Source organism: Falco punctatus (assembly GCF_963210335.1).
Source record: "Falco punctatus genome assembly, chromosome: 8".
Classification (NCBI taxonomy): Eukaryota; Metazoa; Chordata; class Aves; order Falconiformes; family Falconidae; genus Falco; species Falco punctatus.
The window spans coordinates 47,935,653-47,957,345 of NC_137588.1; the positions used below are offsets into that span (position 1 = coordinate 47,935,653).

Consider the following 21,693-nt stretch of genomic DNA (forward strand, 5'->3'; position numbering starts at 1 on the left):
TCTTAACTTATATTAAGAAAAAATTTTCCCTCAGAAAAGATGAAAAGGTTAACTTTTTTTCAAAGCAGCAACCTTTGTGTTTTAACCAAGCTCCAATGACAAATTATTCTAATGAGGTAAGCATCCTTTCCACATTAAGAAATTTCTCACTTACTAGCTTAAATCTCTTCGTTTTTCCATAGTGTAGAATACGACTTCAGACAACAAGAAGGAAGATTTCATCAGATTTTGGAAACACTGGATCATGCAGAGCAAAATCCAGCTTCAGCTTCACCTCAGAAGCTACCCTCTGATTATCCAGCTCCCGAGAAAAAGGAGTTAAGAAGAAAATCAAAAAAGGTGAAAAGGAAATGCTTCTGGTGGATTTGATTTCCTTCTGGATCCTTTTACATTTCAAAAGACACTGGAACACAAAGAGGTTGGAGACCACACACCTGAAAATGTGGTATTACAAAATCATAAAACTAAAGATTGTTTAATTAGAGTATCTGAAAAATCAAAAGAATTTAATTTACTGAAATCATCTCACTGCATAAAGGCACATGAAGATACTATTTTCAAAAAGAAATTGTTTCCTTCAAAAGGAATCTTTCTCATTTTTTCCAAGGACATTTTCATATGCTTTGAAAAGACTTTTTTTTTTTCCAACTTTCCAAAAATAACAAGGTTTAAATCTCTGCTTTATAAAACAATGGTAGACAAAGCTAAAGTTGTCACACAGCCTTCATTTCCTATTTTAAGCAACATGGGCTAAGATGAAAGAACTTTGGTGATCTTTAAACAACTCACACAATCAAGGACAAATCCAGGGGAATCTACATGGTTCAAACAAATCTCTTCTCAAAGGAGACAATTACAGTTATTTCACATCCCCACTGAAATGCTTTTGTTGCTGTCTTCTAATATTTAACGAGAAAAAAGGAATGCCAGGTTAAGTTTTCTCTGTCCTTGTACTGGTTCAATTTAAAAAGCAACCATTTAGAAGTTTCAGCCATTTAACAGACTTCTCTGAAATGAATCATAGAACCATACAACAAGAGAGTATCAGTAATTTTAGTCTTAACCCCCTGCTCAAGCAAGGTCCAGTTAGGTGAATGTGAGTTCGGAATATCTCCAAAGACAAGAATTCATAACTTCTTGGGGCAAGCTGTTACCATTTTTTTCCCTAACATCTAATCTGAATTTTCTGTTTTAATGTGTGTCCATTATATCTTGCCCTACCCAAAAACACCTTCAAGAAGAATTAGACAGATAAGACCTTGTTCCTAAGCCTTCACTTCTTAAAGACTGAACAAATCCAATTTTTTCTGCCTCTCTTCACATGTTCTGTGTTGCAGCCTACAGTCATCTTGGTGGTCTCCCTCCAGTAAGCCAACGTCTTTCACCTACCCAGAAGCCTAAAACTGGACACAATACCTCAGATGTCAGCATACAGTTGCTGAATAGAGGGCAACAAACACTTTGGCTACTGTCTTCCTAAACTACTTGCCTAATTTGTACATTTAAGAGCTGTATCACTATATATCCCAAGATATCCCAAGATATGATTTTTTGGCCTTAAGATAAAAGTTGATACACAACAAAAAATTGATAACCAAAACAAATAGTATTTAATTAACTTATCTGTATTATATAAACAGATATATATGCTGAAAAAATTTTATCTGGTGGCAATGCAGCTATTTCTTTCCTTCAAAAATAGTGAGTTCCCAGCTAGCACAGGGTATGCCAACGTACCCTAATTTAGGGTTGATTATACTGTTATTTCACTCATGAAAATTTGGTCAGCTTTCATATGGGAGGTAGAAGGGAAAAGGTTTTCCAAAGTGAGTATAAAGGGCACACTGTAAGGCCCAAATAATGTATTTTATATTTAGTGGAATGTATTGCAGACCTTTTCTTAGAAGTTACTCTGGTTAATCAGTTGAAATGGTGCCAGAGTATTCTGTAGATCAACCCCTGGATCTTATTTTTCTAAATCATATTGTATTAATTGTGCAATGTTAGTTAAAAATATCTGTACACTTTTTGTACACCTGTGTTCCTTGAATTCTTAGGGTTAACCACACATTTGAAAACACATTAAAAATGTTTTGCACAGAATTTTGTCTGGAAGAATTAAGTTTTTTGATAAAACTAGTCTTCATTTAGAAGAGATTATGCTATGTGACATGGGTTAATTTATCCAAATTCTAAAGGACAGATAGTTTTAAAAAAACATTGCCGTGTTCAGTCAGTATGGAAATGACAGACATAAAATTATCATTATTTTAGAGGCTTGTCAGAAGAAAAGCCTTATATACATCCTTTTTGCTAGTAAAAATTTATTTAGTGAGACAGAAAAGCTCTTCAATAATAATTTGCGGGTATAACAAAGGTAAGACGTTATTACATCAGAACACGTCATTATATTAGACTTAAATACTGCTTATGCTGGTATGCCAACAGCATTCCTATCTTGCATTAGTGTCTATAATTGATATTATGAAGGATTTGTTAGTGTGTAAATGTTTCTTGTTATTAAAATAACATTTTAATATCCTCTCTGGCAAAGGTATAATAATTATCAACACCAACAGGCTTAACTAGCAAAACCAGGACAGGTTTTTTTCTATAGTGAAGTGATTTTCAATAATCTGTTATTATATCAAAACAATATTTTGTGTCTTTCTTTTTGTTAAGAAGCACAAAAAAGCTCATTTTAAGCTGCCTGACTTTGGTTTTGCATACATAATGAATATGGTGCTTTCAATATATTTTTAAAGGATCCAGATTACTCAGTTTAAACAAACCACAGTATTTTGGTTCACAACACAGCACCAGTCAATTCCTGGGGTCAGTAAAACTATGCAAGAAGAAATATCTCTACTTAGTTTAAGGAAGTCCAACCAAAGATAGTTGTAAGGCTTTAAGCCTTTCTTATGACCTGAACAAACATCAGTACTTCCGAAAAACTCAAATATACTGATTTAAATAGTTACAGGATCTATATTTTCATGTCTGATCTTGATGTAATTCAGAAGTGTAAACAATTTTTAATCCTTAATCTCCCAGTCAAAATGAGCCTTTGGTCTCCATATTCCTGTCGGTTATTTTTCAGTTGACTCTCAATCGCTAAAGTATATATTATCCATATATGGATATGAAATTCTCTTCTTAACATATGCACACACAGCAGTAGGGAAACACTTCAGGTATCTAGGCCAGCCAGCCTTCGGCTCCCAATGCTGCAATTTAAGAACATTTGCTTGTCTTTCAGCCTACATTCTGTTCCGTGTTTTCAAATTCACCACTAAGACATCTGATTTTCTTGAAAGAAAATATGAAATTACAGTGCTGCTAAAGCACTGTCCTTCAGAAAGGTTGCTCCTAGAGTTCCCTGTTTCAGCACAACGATTTTTTTTTTTTGAGTCAGCAGTAGTAGCAATAGCCAGACAAGTTCTAAATACGTATTTAGGGTCCAAACAAATGGCTTATCTGAAACACAGAACTCCCTCATTTTTCTTGCAGAGGCTCTGACTACCACGAACAAACCCCATGCAATAGTTTAACAGAAAATAAAGCAGAAGTATGCCAGAAGTAAATTATTCCTACAAAAGTGTAAGCGTCGTAGTTTCACAATAAAAACACATAAAACTGCACCTACTTAATGAGAGAAGACACCCAGTCTTCTCCACGGTAGGTCACACACAACAGACTTGAAAAAAATTAAAGACAACATTAGGGCAAAAGACTATTTGTTACATTATAAGGCAACAGTGGGAAAAGTGTCAGTCATGGTAAGCATCAGCCACAGCAAGAAGGTAAGGCTGCTTAGTTGCTGTACGTTTTGTTTAGATTTAACAGAAATTTGTATATCCTAGCAACACAAAAAACCTACAATTTAATAAACTTGAAACACATAGTTGGAGAATCTAAGCTATGTGAAAATATAATATGTAATCATTTTTTGTTTTATTGTTAAATATTTAAAAATATTTTAGTAATTAATTATTAATTTTTATAGGAAATAAAAATATTATCACACACACTATGTGATTTATGTCAAGACTGGAAAAGCAATAGAAATTGGTAGACTTCTAGAAGAAAATAGTATCGGCTATAAAAATTTCTCTGATTTAGAAACTCACAGTGTTAATGCCTAAAACCAGCTCCCAGAGTAGGAAATAAACATTAGAAATATATACAAGCATGTTCTAAAAAAACAACAAAACCCCCACAAACCAACAACAAAACATCACCAAACCCAAAGCTGCTTGACAGCCCTTGCATACAAATGATTGTAGGCTTCTCTGAAAGACATTTAAATGACAACTGCAGTATGCTATTTATAAAACATTGCACAGAATATGGCATATTCCAAAATTGCTGTATTTGAAATTGCTGTTTTATGGGGTCAGCCTAACTTTCTTTGAAAATTCAGAATGTATGAATAAAATTCTGATTTCTCTCTGTCACGTAACAGCAGTTCATGTAGGGCTTTTTATAGTTTGGTGCGCTATAGTTCTTTCAAAAAAGCCACAATATTTAGCAATTATGCTAGCTTAGATGCAAAACATCTTCCTAATGGAATGTATTATCTAATGTACATTTTTTAAATTTCTAGGTTCTTTAAATATGATGTTATCTTTTGCAATAAAATGAGATATTTTTCTTAGATTTCAGGAATCAATAACAACATTTATATTATAAAGGAAGTGAACAATTATTCTTTGGAAAACAAATGGGTAATGAATAAACAGGTCTTTCATGGAATCATTCAGCTTCTTCTCTAGGTAAAGGATCTTAGTTTGAATACTGAATAAAAAACCCTGTAACTTTTAGCTAGACCATGTGTATATTTGAATATATCAGGTTCTCCAACCACAGCAGCTCTGCAAAATGGTTTCTCTGATCATTATTTCCCCAAAGAAATTGTTTTTGCAGAAGTATGCTATCTAGAGTAGGTTTGATTAACAAAGCATGCTTTTTTATTTTCAGCAAAGTTTTTATTTGTACAACATCTTACATAATTATTGTCCAAAACCTTTTCTGTGTAGTATAACTACAGTCTTTTCCTCATGCTAAACTGATACTGTTAACAAAATCAAGTTTGGAAGTACCAATGGAAATCTTTAAAATGTTTATGATGGATTTATGATATTTTTGTTTACTTGACCAAGCCAATACTGAAAACAAGTACTTCTGTATTCTACATGCTTCCATATGTTTTACTTCTAGCTTTACTGTGGTAGGCCTTCACTGCATCACAGCACTGTTTAACTACAAGCCCAGACTTCACAGAAGCTTCAATAGCCAATTTCAGATAATACTTGTCCCTCCTCATTACAAGTTTAGAAGCAGTTCTACAACTACAGACAGTCAAGCCTTTTTTTTTTTTTTTTTAAATAGTGAAAACAACCAAGCAGCCGTTAAAGCCTTCAACCTCCAAAACACCACAGTGAAGGCAGGAACTGTATTTAAGTCTTCTCTGCAGTAGTTGCAGAGAACCAGATTACTTTTCCATCACTAACACCTTCTCCTGATGGGATTATGCCCTTCTGAGCCTGCTTCATACCTGTAATTACATGAACAAAGCTCACTGCATGCTGTTACCAGTTGAGCACAAGGCAGCACCTTCCCTTAGATTCAAATGGCACCACAGCAAGATAAGATACAGGCAACTGTAACCCAAAATCCTTTCAAATCCTTATCTGCCAACAAGCTAGACGATTGTGAAGACACCTGAATATGAAAATTAACCTGCTTATCCATGCCAGAAAGCAAAAAAACTTAGGTAAATAAAATCTAGCACTCTGTCAGGTGCAAGGCATTAAACTTGCAAGGAATTACAGGTCTTGTAAATTGTAACCATTTTTTTAATTAGTATAACACAGTATTAGCATTGGTTTTCACACAATTTTCAAATTCTAGAAGATTACACAGCAGAAAATAATAAAAATATTTGCAATTTTCAGAAACATGGTAACAAATTTAAGAGTCTAAAGCGTAACCTTCTGTTCCTCTGGAAGTAAATAACAGATGTAGCCCAATTTGAAGTGTCGCTCATATCCATATAATATCAGCTACACAGTCTGTCTGCATCTATTCCATATGTCCCACCTGTACTTGCAGAGTTCACCATACTTTTAGCAACTTCCGCTCACCTAAGCATACTGCAGAAGGCTGTAACTCCTATCTCCTTTATTTTTAAAAAATTTAGCATTCAGCTTTTCAGTAAGTTTGCCTCTCTCAAGAAGTTTCAAAGCAAACCTGCAAATTAACTGAGTGAACTGGAGGTAGTACCCAGAGCACGAAATGAACACATTTTGCCAGCTCTTTCTGAATGCAAAGGACCATTTTGTTCATTATGAACATGTCACATTTAAAAGACCAGTCTCTTGAAAAATCTTGCCTCAGCTCTAGAAAAATCTGTAATTTATTGGAAATCTGCTTTGAAAAACTTCTAAAATGCCCAATATACATATATGCATAGGTGTTTATGAGCATTATTAGCATTCAGACATCTGCATTTCGAAATTTACACTGGATTTAATCTTTTTAGGTAAAAAGTTGAACAAATTACAGTAGATGAGAGAAAGGGAAAAAAACAAAACACCCAAGAAGAAAAAAACACCCACACTTTCCAGACCATTTTATTTAATTGTAACCACCTTATTTCCTAATGTTTTCTAATGATAACGATATTTTTTTTTGCAGAATTACTAGTGTTGCACTTTGCTTCTTCATTTACTGTTTATAGTGTCCAAAAATACTCCTTAATATATTATTTACATCATCCATGACATTCATATGATGTTTTCTTTGCAAGTAAAAAACCATTTCCAACCATTCTAGAGAACTGAAAGGTAAATGGGTCTTTATTCAAAACCTTCTCCCGTTGCGGCCATGCCAGAGGGTTACACACAGAAGAATAACACACTGGAGTTCTGATAAAAATTATATGGATTTCTGAAACTTGCTGATCTACCACCCGTCTGAAGCAACTATTGGAAACTATCTCCACTGAAAAACTCAATTAGGAGACCGATCATTAGGAGACACACATTCTCTAACTGGCAATGATCTAAAACATATTTTGGTTTACCAACAGAAATGAACAAGGAAACATGGTACATTTTAAAAGACTCACAATGTACCTTTTGTGGCAGAAACAATCAAGTACCTGCTGCTTGTGATTTTGCAGAATAATGTAAATCTCTAAAGACTAACAACAAATATGCATCTTCTTTAAGTGCACAGTCTGCAGGGTGACTTCCATAATTCCCACTGAACACAACTTGGTGACATTCTCACAAATAGTCTAAATCAAGAGGTACTTCATGAAATGTACTTAAATCCAAATAAATTGAGGCATTGGTCCTTAAATATAACTGTCAATCATGACATCTCATGACATCTCAACAAAAATCTTAGGTGAGTGCACCACGCCAGGACATCACCAGACATTTTCCCTGTGCACACAGGGCATTATCTTGCCCCTCCAGAAACAGAACCAGGAATGGCAGCTGTTCCATAGCAACTATAACCCAGCAAAAAGTCAAGCATGGAGAAAATGTTTTGGTTGTTTGTTTAGTTTTACTCAGACACTTCTACTTCAGATTAGTAGAAACACTATTTTCAATGTGTTAAACTATGGCCTTTAAGCAGGTTTGTAAAACTTTCTTTGTTTTGCAAACAGCAATTAACTTTATATTTAGTGTTTATATTTTTAAGGTATGCACAAATCTCACAGTATTCAATTACACTTCAGAAGACACTACAGTGGCACAGCTGAAAGCAAAAAGAATAAAGCTTTAGATCTCTTATTTTAGATCTAAAAAAAGTCCACAAGCAAGGACTCCACCAATACCATATCTGCATTTTTTCCAGGATAACTGTAAAATTACTTTCAAAGCATTAAAAATACATTAAAATAGTACTCACAATTAAGGGATCATCTCGTCCCATTGTAATAACAGTTCTGTTCACCGTGCGTAATAACAGTACCATTATTTCTTGAATATGGTGATAAGTTGATGCCTGAAAATGAAAAAAATAAAATGTTTTAGTAATAAACCCATACTCTTGTAAAAGAAAGAAGAAACCAAGTAATTCCATGTTGACAGTTCAAGTTGTATAACATAACCACCTTATTAAAGAACAACTCTAATTCTTCTTGCTCACACTGCTCCTTAGTTCCTGCAATTTTAGTAGAATACTCATTTCAAGTGGCACAGTCAAACTTTCACCCTACCTATCCCACACCTGTTTTTTTTTCTTTCAGATATTTACTTCCCATCCCTCGCTCAACGGACTTGTGTTTTCCCAGTAACTGTGTCGCCTGTAGCTTAACAGCAATACCCTGGTGACAGACAGCTGAGGCAAACTGTATCATAGTTCTCCACATCTGTCAATGGCCCTCAGGGCAGTCTGGACCTCAGTAATATTCTTAATTGCAGTCACAAGGTATATGATTTTTAGAAAACAAAGTTATCTTGATTCCACTTTGCAGCTCTGTGAGGGTACAAATTAAAGACTGTTTGTTCTTTGGTCACATTGCCAAGGTACTGGTCGTGTTGCCTGCAAAAGGATGCTTGATTATTTATTTTAAAATGCTGAGCAGAGGGGTATGACCTTCTATTCACCAATGTCATTGACCTTACTCTGATTCCTAGACAACTTTGGAAACTAGCACGCAACAATCAAAGAAAAAGTCTAAACAAATTTCTAATAGAAAAAAAAGGAATTAGTTTACACCAAACAAGGAGTCTCTTTAATGTCATATGTGGTATGGAAAGAACACAATTATAAAAGCCATGGTGATCTCTTAACAGTATTTTAGGTGTTGAGCTCCAAAACCACCCCAAGAGAAACTTCTGACTCTTTTCCCACCCCATCCCGAGGCATACAACATTGTCTCCTTCCTTTCCGCTGTTTTGATTAACCTGGATCAGGCCAGAATCCCCCACAAGAGAGACCTTCCTCGTGTCTAGCCATTTAGCCTGTGTCCTTTGACTATGACACATGTAAGCTTAAATGATCTTCTTGCCTGTCACGGTATTTCAAAAGTTACTATATTATATGAATGAACAATGTATTCATAGAATATTTTGCTTGCTGGTGGTGTTGGTTTTTTTTTTTTAATTTACATTTCTCTGTTACACTCCCATATTTATAAAAAGACTACACCTGACAGCTGCAGCATAGGAGACACATTTGTTCTCACAAAGCTGCTTTCTCCTCCATCTCCTTTGCTTCCCAACATGCATACTGTGAGCTTTAAGGTTTATGCCAATCAAATAACATGAAAACCATACAGTGTGTTGGCTCTTTGTATTTTAAATGCACTGGAAGCAACAGTGAAATTAAAAATAAAAACCTACAGTGCATCTCTCCCCACACCAACTTTAATAATTAACAAATACTCTTCTGTCTGTTGGGGTTTTTTCCCTATTTTTTTCAAATCACCTGAAAAATCTGAGATAAAACTGCACTTTCTTCCAGTAAAACATAACCACACTTTGTCACACAGCAAAGCAAATTCTTCAGGTTTATGCAGAATTCTAATCAGAAAGACACTTTTCATTTGAAGAGCAACAAGCAGAATCTTTTGGCCTCTTTGTTGCAGAAGCAGCTTTCCATACTCATTAGCATTACAGTAATGTCAAAGTAACTTTCAAGAAATAATTACCTTTAGATAAAATACACTCTGGGCAAGTTTTTGATACATCTTCAGTGTATGCTGTTAATGAATGTTGTTTTATTTACAGAAGTCTACACAAATTTTGTTTTGTTTTCAAATCTTTTTTATATATCTTTCTTGAACTTTGAATAGAGTAATATATTTTTATGATTGTGCACATCTGTCCAAAAGCAGTTTGCCAGCTCTTATTCTTGAGTATTTAATTTTTTAAAGAATTTCAAAGATTGCTTTAAAGTGTAGAACATTTTTTAGCCTGTGCATTGAGGTATCCATCAAAATTTAGCATTCTATTTCAAACAAGCAAACAGCTGTTGAAAGAATGCAGAGGACCTGTGGCAAGCCACCTGACATAAAATATGTAATTTTAGCAAGTTACCAGTTAACAAAGCAGTAAAGGAGAAGTGAAGCAACTTAAAGTCCAACCCTGTCCCCGAATTTTTCATTTCTTATTTTCATCAATTTGAAAATACAAACATGAAATTGAGAAGCTGCATTATTTAACTTCCACATAACTACAGCAGTTATGCATACCTTTATCTCAACCATAAAACAAGCCTCTTTAAAGTTATACGGCTACACCTATATCAGCAATATGGTTCAGAACAAATTTTGAGGCAAATGCCTTGATCGCTTCCATTTACCATGTACTGCTTCTGAGTGGTTTTGTTGCATACAAACTAGATTATTTCCAGACTGATATCAACTAGAAGCTCCTTGACAGTGCCAGAAATGAAGACATGAAGTTCTTCATCAACGTTTGGGCCACACTAGCATAAGGTCCCCTGACATATTACGATTTAAAATATATTCATTAATCATAGCTGTTCTTATAATATTGATTACCACTATATTGAAAAAAAAATAATCAACAGCCAACAACTGTAAACTACATAGTAGCACTTTACACACTGTCCCTGGGCACAGGGAAGTCACTTGTTCATTAGTTTGTGTATTGCCCCCCCCCCCCGGTCCAAAGATGAGGGCTCTATCTAACTTTACTTCCTGACACATTTCAGTACATGCTGTGCCATTATTAGTAACAGTTCAGAACATCACATAGTTGTTTTAACAGTTAGCTGTGACTCCATTATTAAATATGAGCTGTATTCTGAATTCAAAAGTAGCACACAACATGCCTTTCCTGGAAAAAGTATAACTTTTGCATGCTTGAGCACATGTTATTTTCTGCTAAGCATTTGATTTTTCCGAGAAATGTTAGCAAATGAATTTAAGCAGTTTCTTTATGAAACTGAAACTACCTTTCTCCGTGATAATCTAAGAAACAATTAAGCATTCAATACTGACATTACTAACAAGAAAAATAGTGTTTTCACACCTTGCCTATACACAGGGGTTCAGCTTTTAACTAACAGCTTCTAGTTTCAGAAGGCAGTCTAGCAACCAACTGTAACGTGTATTTTCTTAAATCATGTTTCACTTCACAAGGACAACATATGTTTTTAGTGAAATCTGGAAACCCCACCATTTGGCTGCAATCCATTTGGTTAAACATAAGACTTTTCAGAAGCTAAATTAACAAATTGTACCATATAAAAATGTTCTCTTGGAAAACATGAACTTGATTATTCCATTCAATAAAATATGGTCATCTAAAATGTATGCTTGTCTTCACTCTTCAGAAGGACTTGCTAGGTGACCAAGGCATGAAACAGAATTCATACATGGTATGCAGGTCAGCAATAGGAATTCTCTCTCCAAACTCAAATACTTTCAGATTCATTCATGGATGGATGGCACGCACTGGACCACAAATTACTTAACAAAAAATCCGAACCAAACAAAAATTCACTCTCTTTAAAAATATCTGTGCAGGGTAATAGTGTTTGATTTAGCTTTCACATTCTACTTAAACTTTTACGGGGTGGGGACAAAAATTAGAGTAATTCCATTATCTCTGAGTCAACCACGCACTTCAGAACATGACAGAGTGTTCATTTATTTGGACAGTGACAAACACGGACTAAAGTGAATGGCCCCTTCAAAATTCTATTACACAGCCTGTACTTGGCAGAGTCACCTCTTTGGTCAAAACATTTCAACTGTCCCAGCTGTGTCCCTTCCCAAACTTTTGCCCAGCTCCAGCCTACTCCCTGGCATGGGGCAGAGTAAGAAACAGAGAAGGCCTGGACACTGTGCCAGCACTATTCAGCGATAACTAAAATTTCTATTCATGTGTTATCAACACTAATTTGGTCACAAATCTAAACCACAACACCATATGGGCTCCGTGAATAAGATGAACTCTATACTAACCAGATCCAGCATGCTTGCTTTCTTATGTATCCAGTTCTGTAACTTTTTGTTCCCTCTCTGACATACACACACAAAAAAGAGCACACATAAAAGGATAAAGATATTTAAAAAAAAAAAAAACAAACAAAAAAACCCACCTTAGTTCATAATCATGCATTGTTTTGACTGAAAATTGTCTGCAGAAGACTTTAAGGTAACTGGCCCTAAAAGAACATGCAGGTTCCCTGACTAAATTCCTTTGAAATTCTCTTTTACTAAAGTCTTAAAATCTGTCATACATTAGGCAAATGCTTTACAAATTTCTGTACAATTCTAAAACGCTTCCAGACTTATTCGTTAATATAATCAGTTTAAAATGCAGCTGCTGCCAATTACTGACTTTGCACACAGAATAGGAAAAGATTATACATCTCACTTCCACTTGTATTCCCAGCCAAGGTGATATTTTAGATACAAAGAGAAAGTTTACTATTATTCATGTAAAAACTATAAATAAAAACTTGTTCTAATACAGTAAATATTAAACTATAGGATATATGTTATTAAAGTCATCTTATGGAGGGCTATCAGATTTCATGCAGTGAGGTTGAAAAGGGGAACAAAGGAAGTGTTTTCAGGTAAAACAGAAACAAAAATCAGGTATTTCACCATGGCCTTTTTCAACAACTTACGTGTCTGAGGTTTACTATATTTTACAGGTACTGAAAGCACACAGACTCAAGCTATAAAGCTAATTTTAGACATGATTCAATCAAAACAATGTCATCTATGTCCAAAACTTATTTGCTGTAGAGGCAATTTGAAATCAAATATAAGCATCTCACCCAGATGCCTAGCAATGAATGCCTATCCGTAAAAAAAATGTCCTTAACATAAACCTGTATTCTTAAAGATGTACTTCCTACCTGCAGCACCCAGCAGCTAGACAGCAGCTGATAAATAGTGTTTGAACACAAGGATGTGATGACTCTCCTGTTCCCAGTTGCTAAACAATGCAGAGCAAAACAGTAGAGCAGAGCTGGTAATGTCACAGTACCTTCTTTAACAAAGAAAATACTTTCTTCAAAAAATCTGTAATAATTTCAAAGATCACCTTAACAATATAAATTTTGACTACACAAAACACAGAACAACTACTGCTGCTTATTTTCTGTTCTTTGTGTATATACTACTTCTGGTGGTTTTGACAGAACAAATCCAATACAAAAATAACAGTTAAGTTCATAAAAAGTTTTAAATATTAACACAAACCCAAATTTTTTTATTGAGATGGAAAAAAAACGAAGAAATGTAGACAACATGTTGGTATTTTCAAGACAGAGTTAAGCTTACAATTAATGTTGTAATGTGAGTCTGCCACTAATGCCTGAATTTTTCTTCTCCAGTGGGTCAAGTCATCCATTTCCTTAGATGCTAAAAGGTAAGGCGATGAAATGTTCACCAGAAAATTGCATTAATCTTAAGGTTCAAGGGCAGTCCCATAAGAAATAATTTGGTTAATTACCAAAACAATTCTCTATATCAGACTGAAAAGATACTCTGAAGGAGACCACCCAAGCACTACTACGATAAAATTCTGGACATACGGTGAACCTTTTCCATTTGCCTGTATGAGTATGGAATACAAAATGTTTCCTATTGCAAGTCAGAACTTTGAAACAAGATTTTTCACTTCAGCTGGAAAGTCAACATCTATGTTGCACCCAAGAGACATCTGCACTGTCTGAAAGACAAATTACTGTTTGATGCCTTAGATACTTCTGTATGGAAGGTGTTACATTCCTTTGGTCTTTTTTCCTCCTTCAGGTAAGTCACCTCAAAAACAGATTTTTAGTGCTGAAGCAGGACCAGTCTTTAGCATAGCTAAAAAAATGAGACTGTGACCCACATATTCTTGTTGCGGCACTTATCAAAACTAGCCGACTGCAACTAGGCCTTTACCATCCCATACCAAGTTAACTTCAATAAGTAGCTCCTGCACCTTGCCCCAGCACAGCCACCAATCCCCACAAGGTTTCAAAAGTTCATTTACTGTCCGTGCTGTTTCTTCATCCTCTTCAAGCCAGTCCACCCTGATTCTTGCCTCTGCTGTGTCCCTTCTCCAGGCTCCTCTTCCAGCCAGCCTCTCCTCATCTGGGCCCCCTTCTTCTCTCTGCTTCTCCCAGGGCCTCTCCTTGTCTCTCTTCCATACACCTTAGAGCAGGGGTCCTCAAGCTGGCCCCCACTATTTACAGAACCCCCCCGCCCCCCCACTGGGGGTTGGGAGGGGGGGGGGGGGAAACAAGTAGCCACAGAAGAATTCCTGCCACTTCATCCACACGCCAGCCCCCTGGTTAAAAAGTTTGAGGACCCCTGCCTTAGAGCTATTTAACTCCTTCACAGGAACCAGCCACAGCTGCACCTTATCCATGTCAACCAACCCACTGCCCCTGAAACCAGCCCACAGCTATATATTATCAATGTTAATTAACCCAGCTTCATTTTTCTCTCTAATTCCTCTACAGATTCTCTGTCAAGGGAAGAAAAAACTACTAGTAAGTCATGCATTTGCTGTTGTAGCTAAAAAAAGAAAGTCTTATATTTAATGCCATATACCTTGTCCCTGTTCAGCAATTGCATTGCCAGAAGGTGTGCCAGGGTATGTATTTTTTCCTCAACAGAAGCACCTTCTTCTTTTGTTGATGTCCCAACTATTCTACAATGTTTCTTATGAATATGATGCCTCCTAGAGGGATCATCGTGCTGATAACCACTACTGGATTTAAACATAGTCCAAGGGACTTTTCTCCTCATATTAGAAATTCTTCAGTATTTATTGCAAACACAATCTGTAGATAATGGCCAAAAACTTCTCACAAAGAATCTCCAGTTTACAGGTTACACCTTCCTTAAGAGAAACTATTTTTTAAAAATGCCACATTTGTTTTAAACAAATGTGAATGTGTGGTTGTTTTGTTGGTTTTTTTTTTTAATGTATGTGTTTTAAATTCTCAGCAATTTTCATGACAATGTGTTACATGTTGCCTAAAAAGCCATTGTTTATCGTAGTACAAAAAGGTTTGTCTTGTTACCTCCTCCAATAGCAGTAAAAGCACAGAATGCATTACATGCTTTTAAACATCACCATTCTATACAAATTACATAATTTTCATTGGATTGTTAAAAGTCTGAAGTCCAAACCTGTGAAGAGTACAATCACCCATTAAACCTCCATTCTCCAGCTGTTTAAACATACACATCACACTGATCAGTGGAAAAAAAAACCCAAAACCCCAATAATCCCTATTATTAAAGACAATGCTCTCCTCATTGATAGAATGCATTTGATTTTAAATACAGCTGAGCATTTGCCTAATGTTGCCTACTCCAACAGGTCCATGTTCTTCCTGTGCTGAGAACCCCAGAGCTGGACACAGTATTCCACAGAGGGCCTCACAAGACCGAAGAAGCAGAATCGCCTCCCTTTACCTTGTGGCCACGCCTGTTTTGAAGCAGCCCAGGACACTGCTGGCTTTCTGGGTGCGAGCACACATTGCCAGGTCACATCCAGCTTTTCACCCACCAGTAGCCCCAAGTCCTTCTCCACAAGGCTGCTCTCAATCTCTTCATACCCCAGCCTGAACCCAGGTGCATGACTTTGCACTTGGCCCTGTTGAACTTCAAGAAGTTTACATGGGTACACTTCTTGAGCTTGTCCAGGTCCCTCTGAATAGCATACTGTCAGGCATGTCAACTGCACCACTCAGCTTGGTATCATCAATACCATTGAAACCAAGCTTGCAGTCATAATATTCTAATTAATTTCAGTATGTATTCCATTGAACTTTACCAGTCAAAACTAAAAATGCCCAAACCTTTGCTAGGAGAAAACAAAGAAATCTTACTGCTTTTAATAATACTATGGTGATTTACAGCAGCTGACTATTTAAAGTTATGAAATAAAAAAAGATAGCATAGATTTCAGTACTTCACCTTTCATACCTCAACTGCCCTTAACATAAATTTATGAAAAATGGGAGAAAAGTTCAATTTGCCACTGACTTGTATTAAAAATTTATATGAGATTCATCAGCATCAATAATTTACTACCTAATCAGCTCAGGCTTACTACACACTTGGACCATCTACATCATCATCAATACTTACAGGGTCTTGACAGCTCAGAACCTCCAGGATGCTATTGAGTAATTCAACACAGTACTTCTTCTCTTGGAGCTGGAGCTGCTGATCACCCTTCTGTTCCAGTAATTCTCTCAGCTCTTTTGTAATCACAGGAAGCAGAATGTCCCTGCATTCTAAAAGAAATGATATTATCTTAACAAATATAAATAAAATGCTATTTGCAAATAAATCTTCCTCCAAACAGTGAAACTCAATATGCCTTAACAGCTGCAGTCCCTTCCAAGGTAGAATTTTTGATTTTCCAATCATGCCTAAGGGATACTCTTAAACTTGTGTGGTATTTTTGTGAGTCAACAGTATTCTCATATATGAAAAACACAGCTTCCTGACAAAAATAATCTGTTTCAGTTAAATCCTGAAGACTCTTTTGCTTGTCCCAAACACTTAAGGACAAACTATCCACTTTAGATACAAAGCAGCTGGAAATAAGCTATGTTTGAGTAGTGACAAGATTTTAATGCAAGAAAAATACTATACTTATTATTTTTTTCTGAAAGTAAGACACAAACAGCAACAGAATTGTTCTATGTGCATCATTTTGAAACATCCTTTCTAAGAACATATAAAAGGATACAGACAAGGAAAAGACTCTAATGAAAGGCCTATCAAGCCTATGAGAGTGAGAGCTATGCATACATTCATCCTTGTGTAAATATAATGAAGCTGACATAAATAGTAAGCTAGATTTTAATGTCACGTGTACATTGACTTTTTAAGACAGAGGTGCTTATAGGAAATATTGGGAGGACGAGATGCACAAATCTGAAATAACTTTAAGGAAAGCACTGTCTACCTAGGAAGAAAAGATATAGAAGATTTTTTTTTTTCCTGATTTGACACATGCCACTGAGTGATTTAAGTAGCAACTTACTTGTAAAGTGCTATGTAATTAAAGAGTACAGCACAACAGAGTGAATAACTGAGCAGATGCTTCAAAGATTTGTTGTATTTATGAAAATAACCTGGGAACAGAGCTAAATGTAGCTTCAAAGGTTCCATCTCAGAATAAAATTTGTATAGAACTCCAGAACCATTCTAGTCTCAAACAGCGAGACGAAGTTCTTACTCGTTTCCTCTCAACTGATTTCTTATTGATTAAAATTCTTGTCTGTTTTAACTCTTTGGGAAAATATCAGTATCACCATTTGGATATTATTTTCTATCAATACCACATATCACAGTTTCTGAAAAAAATAATAGAAAAAAACTAAAAAACTTTATACTGCAAACAAAAAAGAAAAAGTGGCTTATTATTTTTTCTTTTAGGAATGATTTACAACACCTTTACCCAGACATACAGCACATTCACTGATAAACAAGTGGAGGGTGAGGTGGTGAAACTGTATCCAATGTGTTTTAAAACAATCCAGGGGCTCAGAATTCGCCCAAAATCAGGGTGCTAGTACAGGAAGACAGGAGGGTAAGAAAGAAAGAGGAAAAGAACAGGAGGGAAGTAGATAATGTATTTCTGAATTTTGCAGATCAAGCAACACAGGCTATCCATGCAGATCATTCTTATTTTAAGTAACAGCTCCAAGTGATATAAAGCCAGGAGCTTTTAATCACATCTAAAGGGCAGCATAATTTCTTGCCTCAAAAAGTGTCTCTACTTTTAGTAATGCCACAACATGAATAAAAGCCTATTTATCCAATTTTCTGTAACCCTTGTTTCAAGCTACAAGAGCAATCTTACTCAATGACTAAATCACAAACTCACTAGGGAAACATGAGTTAAAGAACACATCTCAACACAAGCCTGTTTAAAGAGCAGTATGAAAAGAAATTTCACTCAGCTCACAGTTCATGCATGTGACAAATTCTGCACACAGATAAGCTTCCTGCACTTAATGCAAGCCCCAGACTAGCTCTCCGATGCAGAAGCCGAATAGCTGCATTTAAAAAGCACTTAGTAAAACATGCTAGCAGGGGGCAGTAACACTTCTAAAGCACTACAGTGGGGATTTGTGCCCATGGAGACAAACTCCCCTCCAAAAGTCATCAATACTGATAGATTACTTGTCTACAGCTGTAGAAATCAAACATTAATACAGTTTTCTGAAACTGAGATGTGATTTGTTAGCAAATTCTTTGACTTGCTTACATGAAGTACCCCTAGTAACTAATTATAAATGCAAAAAATGCAGTGCCATTAGCTTCTTGGCCAAAAACTAAACCTAAGAAATATCATTAGCAACATTGGAAGTTATGTGCAATACCTTTCAAACTTGCTGAAATGTGATAGTATTTATTTTTTTTAATGAAGTAAGGTTTATAGATTCAGTCAGCAACGAAGTACAAGTTGTAAATTGGATTTTTACCTACCTACATTTGAAAAGGCTAGAAAACAAACTTTAATTAATTTTCATTGCAGTCTCTGAAAACTGTCCTTGATAGTTTAGGGTAATTTGGTAGGAATTAGTTCATAGTATGATCAGTTCAGGATTCATTCATCAAGATTCTGACCACTCCAAAAATATCTAGGATATTTTTTCCTTTGGACATAACATGTATTGCTAACCAAGTTCTATTTCACAATGTTTATGATAAAAACAATAAACATATTAGTGTAAACACCTGCTAAACCTACTGGTATAAACACCCACTTCTCTAAAACAGCAATGACTGTTTCTTTCCCACTGCAGGGTTGAACTGAAATCGTTATTTTGCCAGACTTTTAAATTCTCCACACAGTCCATATGCTGCTGAGATAGAAGCTGCACATCACCTCGGTGAGATACATGCAAGGAACTTGCTTACGAAATTACAAAAGAGAAATTAAGATGGAACTGCAGTGGATTTCAAGCCTGTTAGAGAAAGATGACATGAATTTAATAAATTTTAAAATGGGCCAAACAAACAAACAAAATTAAGAAATGGACTCACAACTGAAACAAGTAGTTCGGACTGGACGTAAGGAAAAACTTCTTCCTCATGAAGACGGGTCAATCAGTGAAACAAACAGGTTGTACAGTCTCTACCCTTGGAGTTTTTCAAGACCCAGTTGGAGCAAGCCCAGAGCAGCCTGGTCTGACTTCATAGCTGACCCCATTTTGAGTGGGAGTTTGGACTTGACACATTCTCAGGTTCCTTCCAACTTGAACTGCTCTATGATCCTTCATTGCAAACATTGCTAATTAAGGGTAGCATAGCAGTAGTTTGATGCACTGCACTGCTAATCCTCAAAAACAGAAGATAGTAGCCAACTACTGATAATTAAGTGCCAGCACAGAGCAATAAATTTACAGGAGACTGCTGGATCTTGAATCTTTGGAAAATGGAGGGTCTTAGAAAGCTAGGAACAAAGGTACCTCTCTCCATATATACCTATATACGTAAATCAACATTTTTAGGGCTTGTCATTTTTTCAATCCATAGACCCAAACAACGTTTCCTATACCAGAAGAGATAACATCAAAATCATGACTTTACAGATAGTTGGAAGAAACCTATTTATTATCAGTTCAGTCTGTATCACTTACACAGCATCAGTAGAGGGGGGGAAAAAATGCTTCACATACATTTAACCTGTATGGAAATACACATGCAGCAAGCACTGAGGGACATGAAAAAAATCATTTTCTCTTTTCTGATACCCACTCTGCCTCATCCTTGTCTTCCTTTCAGTTTCTCTCACTGCATGAAAGATATGCTGAAGAGATCATACATCACAAGCTAAACCCCTCGGTCTTTCCTATAGCATTGTGGATGCAATACCCTAACCCAAATGACAGGCAATAAAGCTCATCTACCTGCGGTGTCACTGCACTTACTTGTCTACAGTTATATCTGCGTCTATACATAGCAACATTTTGTGTCAGGAGTTCTCTACTTTAAACCTGCTGTGTAAAAACTCCACTATAAGTATGCATAACTATTACTCTAACATTCTGCAATAAACACAGTAACTGCTATAATTAATACAAGGTGAAGATGGGCATATTTTGACAAACACATACAACCTGTAAGTAATCTACAATTACATGTCATAGGAATACAGATTCCTAATCAACAGCATGTAAAAAAATTAGCTGGCAACTGTTTTCTCATTAAAAAAATTATTCTTCAAAATAGTGCCTTAAAACATTTCCACTTAAAAAAAAATAAGGAGGGACTGCTGTGCTGACAAGCCTGTTCCTAACAGGAAAGTTCAAAGCCATATCAAATTACACAACATCTCAGCCACTTCTTACCGCTCACAAAGAGGATGGAATGTTTCATGCATGTACCAGTTTCACATCTGCCAGGATAAACATATTTATTGCCCTGACTCTTCCAAAATAATACCCAGCTCAGTATTTAAGCCATTAACATCTCCTGTGAAATGTCTGACAGCTAGCAAGTACAAAAGCTCTCTTTGGGTAGGTTTTAAAGTTACAGGAAGCAACTGGATAGTAAATCATAATAAAAATCTATACTGAACAAGCTTTATTTCAGAAGTGAAGAACAGTCATTGATCAAGGGGGATCCCCCAAATCAGCTAAATTAAATTTGAAAATTGTACTAAAAAAAAAAACAACTAGTATTTCAAGGTAGGTATTATGTATATATTAATCACTAAATTACATCTGACTTCACATGCCGGTGATACCCATTTAACCAATGACCGAGAAGTGTAGAGGAGGTCATGAGTTACAAGTTGCACTGGACACCTTAAATAGGAATGGAAGTAAACTTCACTGAATTTAAAACTCCTCTATACCATGGTTTCAGAATTATCCTACCAGAATGTAATATTTTCACTGTTGTCTGTAATTCATTTAAAAACCACACACATGTATTTTGGTAAAAAGAATAGGTCTTTGACATTCTTTTTCTGCATAAACCCATTCCATACTTCTTAAAGATTAAAAAAGCACAGCTTTTTGCGTAGACAAAATTTTTCTGTTGTACTGAGGACAGCTGAGACAGAATGTACAATTGATCTCCAGTTTTAAGAGCTAATTACTCTGCAAGCCTCATTACTCCCAGTTGTACTTTCCATTATAAATTAAAATTTGATCCATATTTGATACATACAGAATCTATTACAAGGACTTAACATATGCAGCTGATCAATTATTTACAATGCATTTTCAGATGTGAACAATGTTGAAGTGAAAAGCTACATGGAAATTCAAAGGTAGTTGAACTAGACTTTGCTATATTATTTGCGTTTCTAAATAACCAAACCAGCAATTGTAATTAATGGAAAAGTTGATCAATATATATTTTTATAAGCAAACTGTATTTTTTTGTGCTAATTACTTTGGTTTAGAGAAAGGCTATATTTTGTGACTGGCTGCTAGATAAACATAGCTTGTTAGTTAAGGCAATACAGAATAATTACTTTATTCTGTGTGTAGTGAACAACTCAGATAATGTAATTCTAGGACATTATTCATAAACAAAAGACAAAAGGCTTAGAAAAGGAACATGAATTAGGTTTTATAAGATCCCTATCACTTAAAGCCACCCCATATGAGGATGCCATTCATATATGTTTTGATGAATGCATGCAATCAAAGTAACCGGAAAAGACTAGCATTGGTAGTGAACAAGTCCTGGTCTCAGCC

The 21,693-nt window shown here is 35.7% G+C and overlaps 2 protein-coding genes across 4 annotated transcripts in view; one reads left to right on the forward strand and one right to left on the reverse strand.

Moving 5' to 3' along the window:
* Nucleotides 1–7,393, forward strand: part of INSYN2B (inhibitory synaptic factor family member 2B) — a 45,537-nt gene extending 38,144 nt beyond the window's left edge. For both annotated transcript variants that reach the window (XM_080399978.1, XM_080399979.1), the window contains exon 4: nucleotides 183–7,393. In XM_080399978.1, coding sequence (XP_080256104.1) covers nucleotides 183–369 — 187 coding nt within the window. In that variant the 3' untranslated portion in view covers nucleotides 370–7,393. The remainder of the gene's footprint in view (nucleotides 1–182) is intronic.
* DOCK2 (dedicator of cytokinesis 2) overlaps nucleotides 1–21,693 on the reverse strand; it is a 197,745-nt gene that overhangs the window by 115,765 nt on the left and 60,287 nt on the right. For both annotated transcript variants that reach the window (XM_080399958.1, XM_080399959.1), the window contains exons 26-27: nucleotides 16,106–16,254; nucleotides 7,927–8,022 (exon numbers count right to left, since the gene is read on the reverse strand). In XM_080399958.1, coding sequence (XP_080256084.1) covers nucleotides 7,927–8,022; nucleotides 16,106–16,254 — 245 coding nt within the window. The remainder of the gene's footprint in view (nucleotides 1–7,926; nucleotides 8,023–16,105; nucleotides 16,255–21,693) is intronic.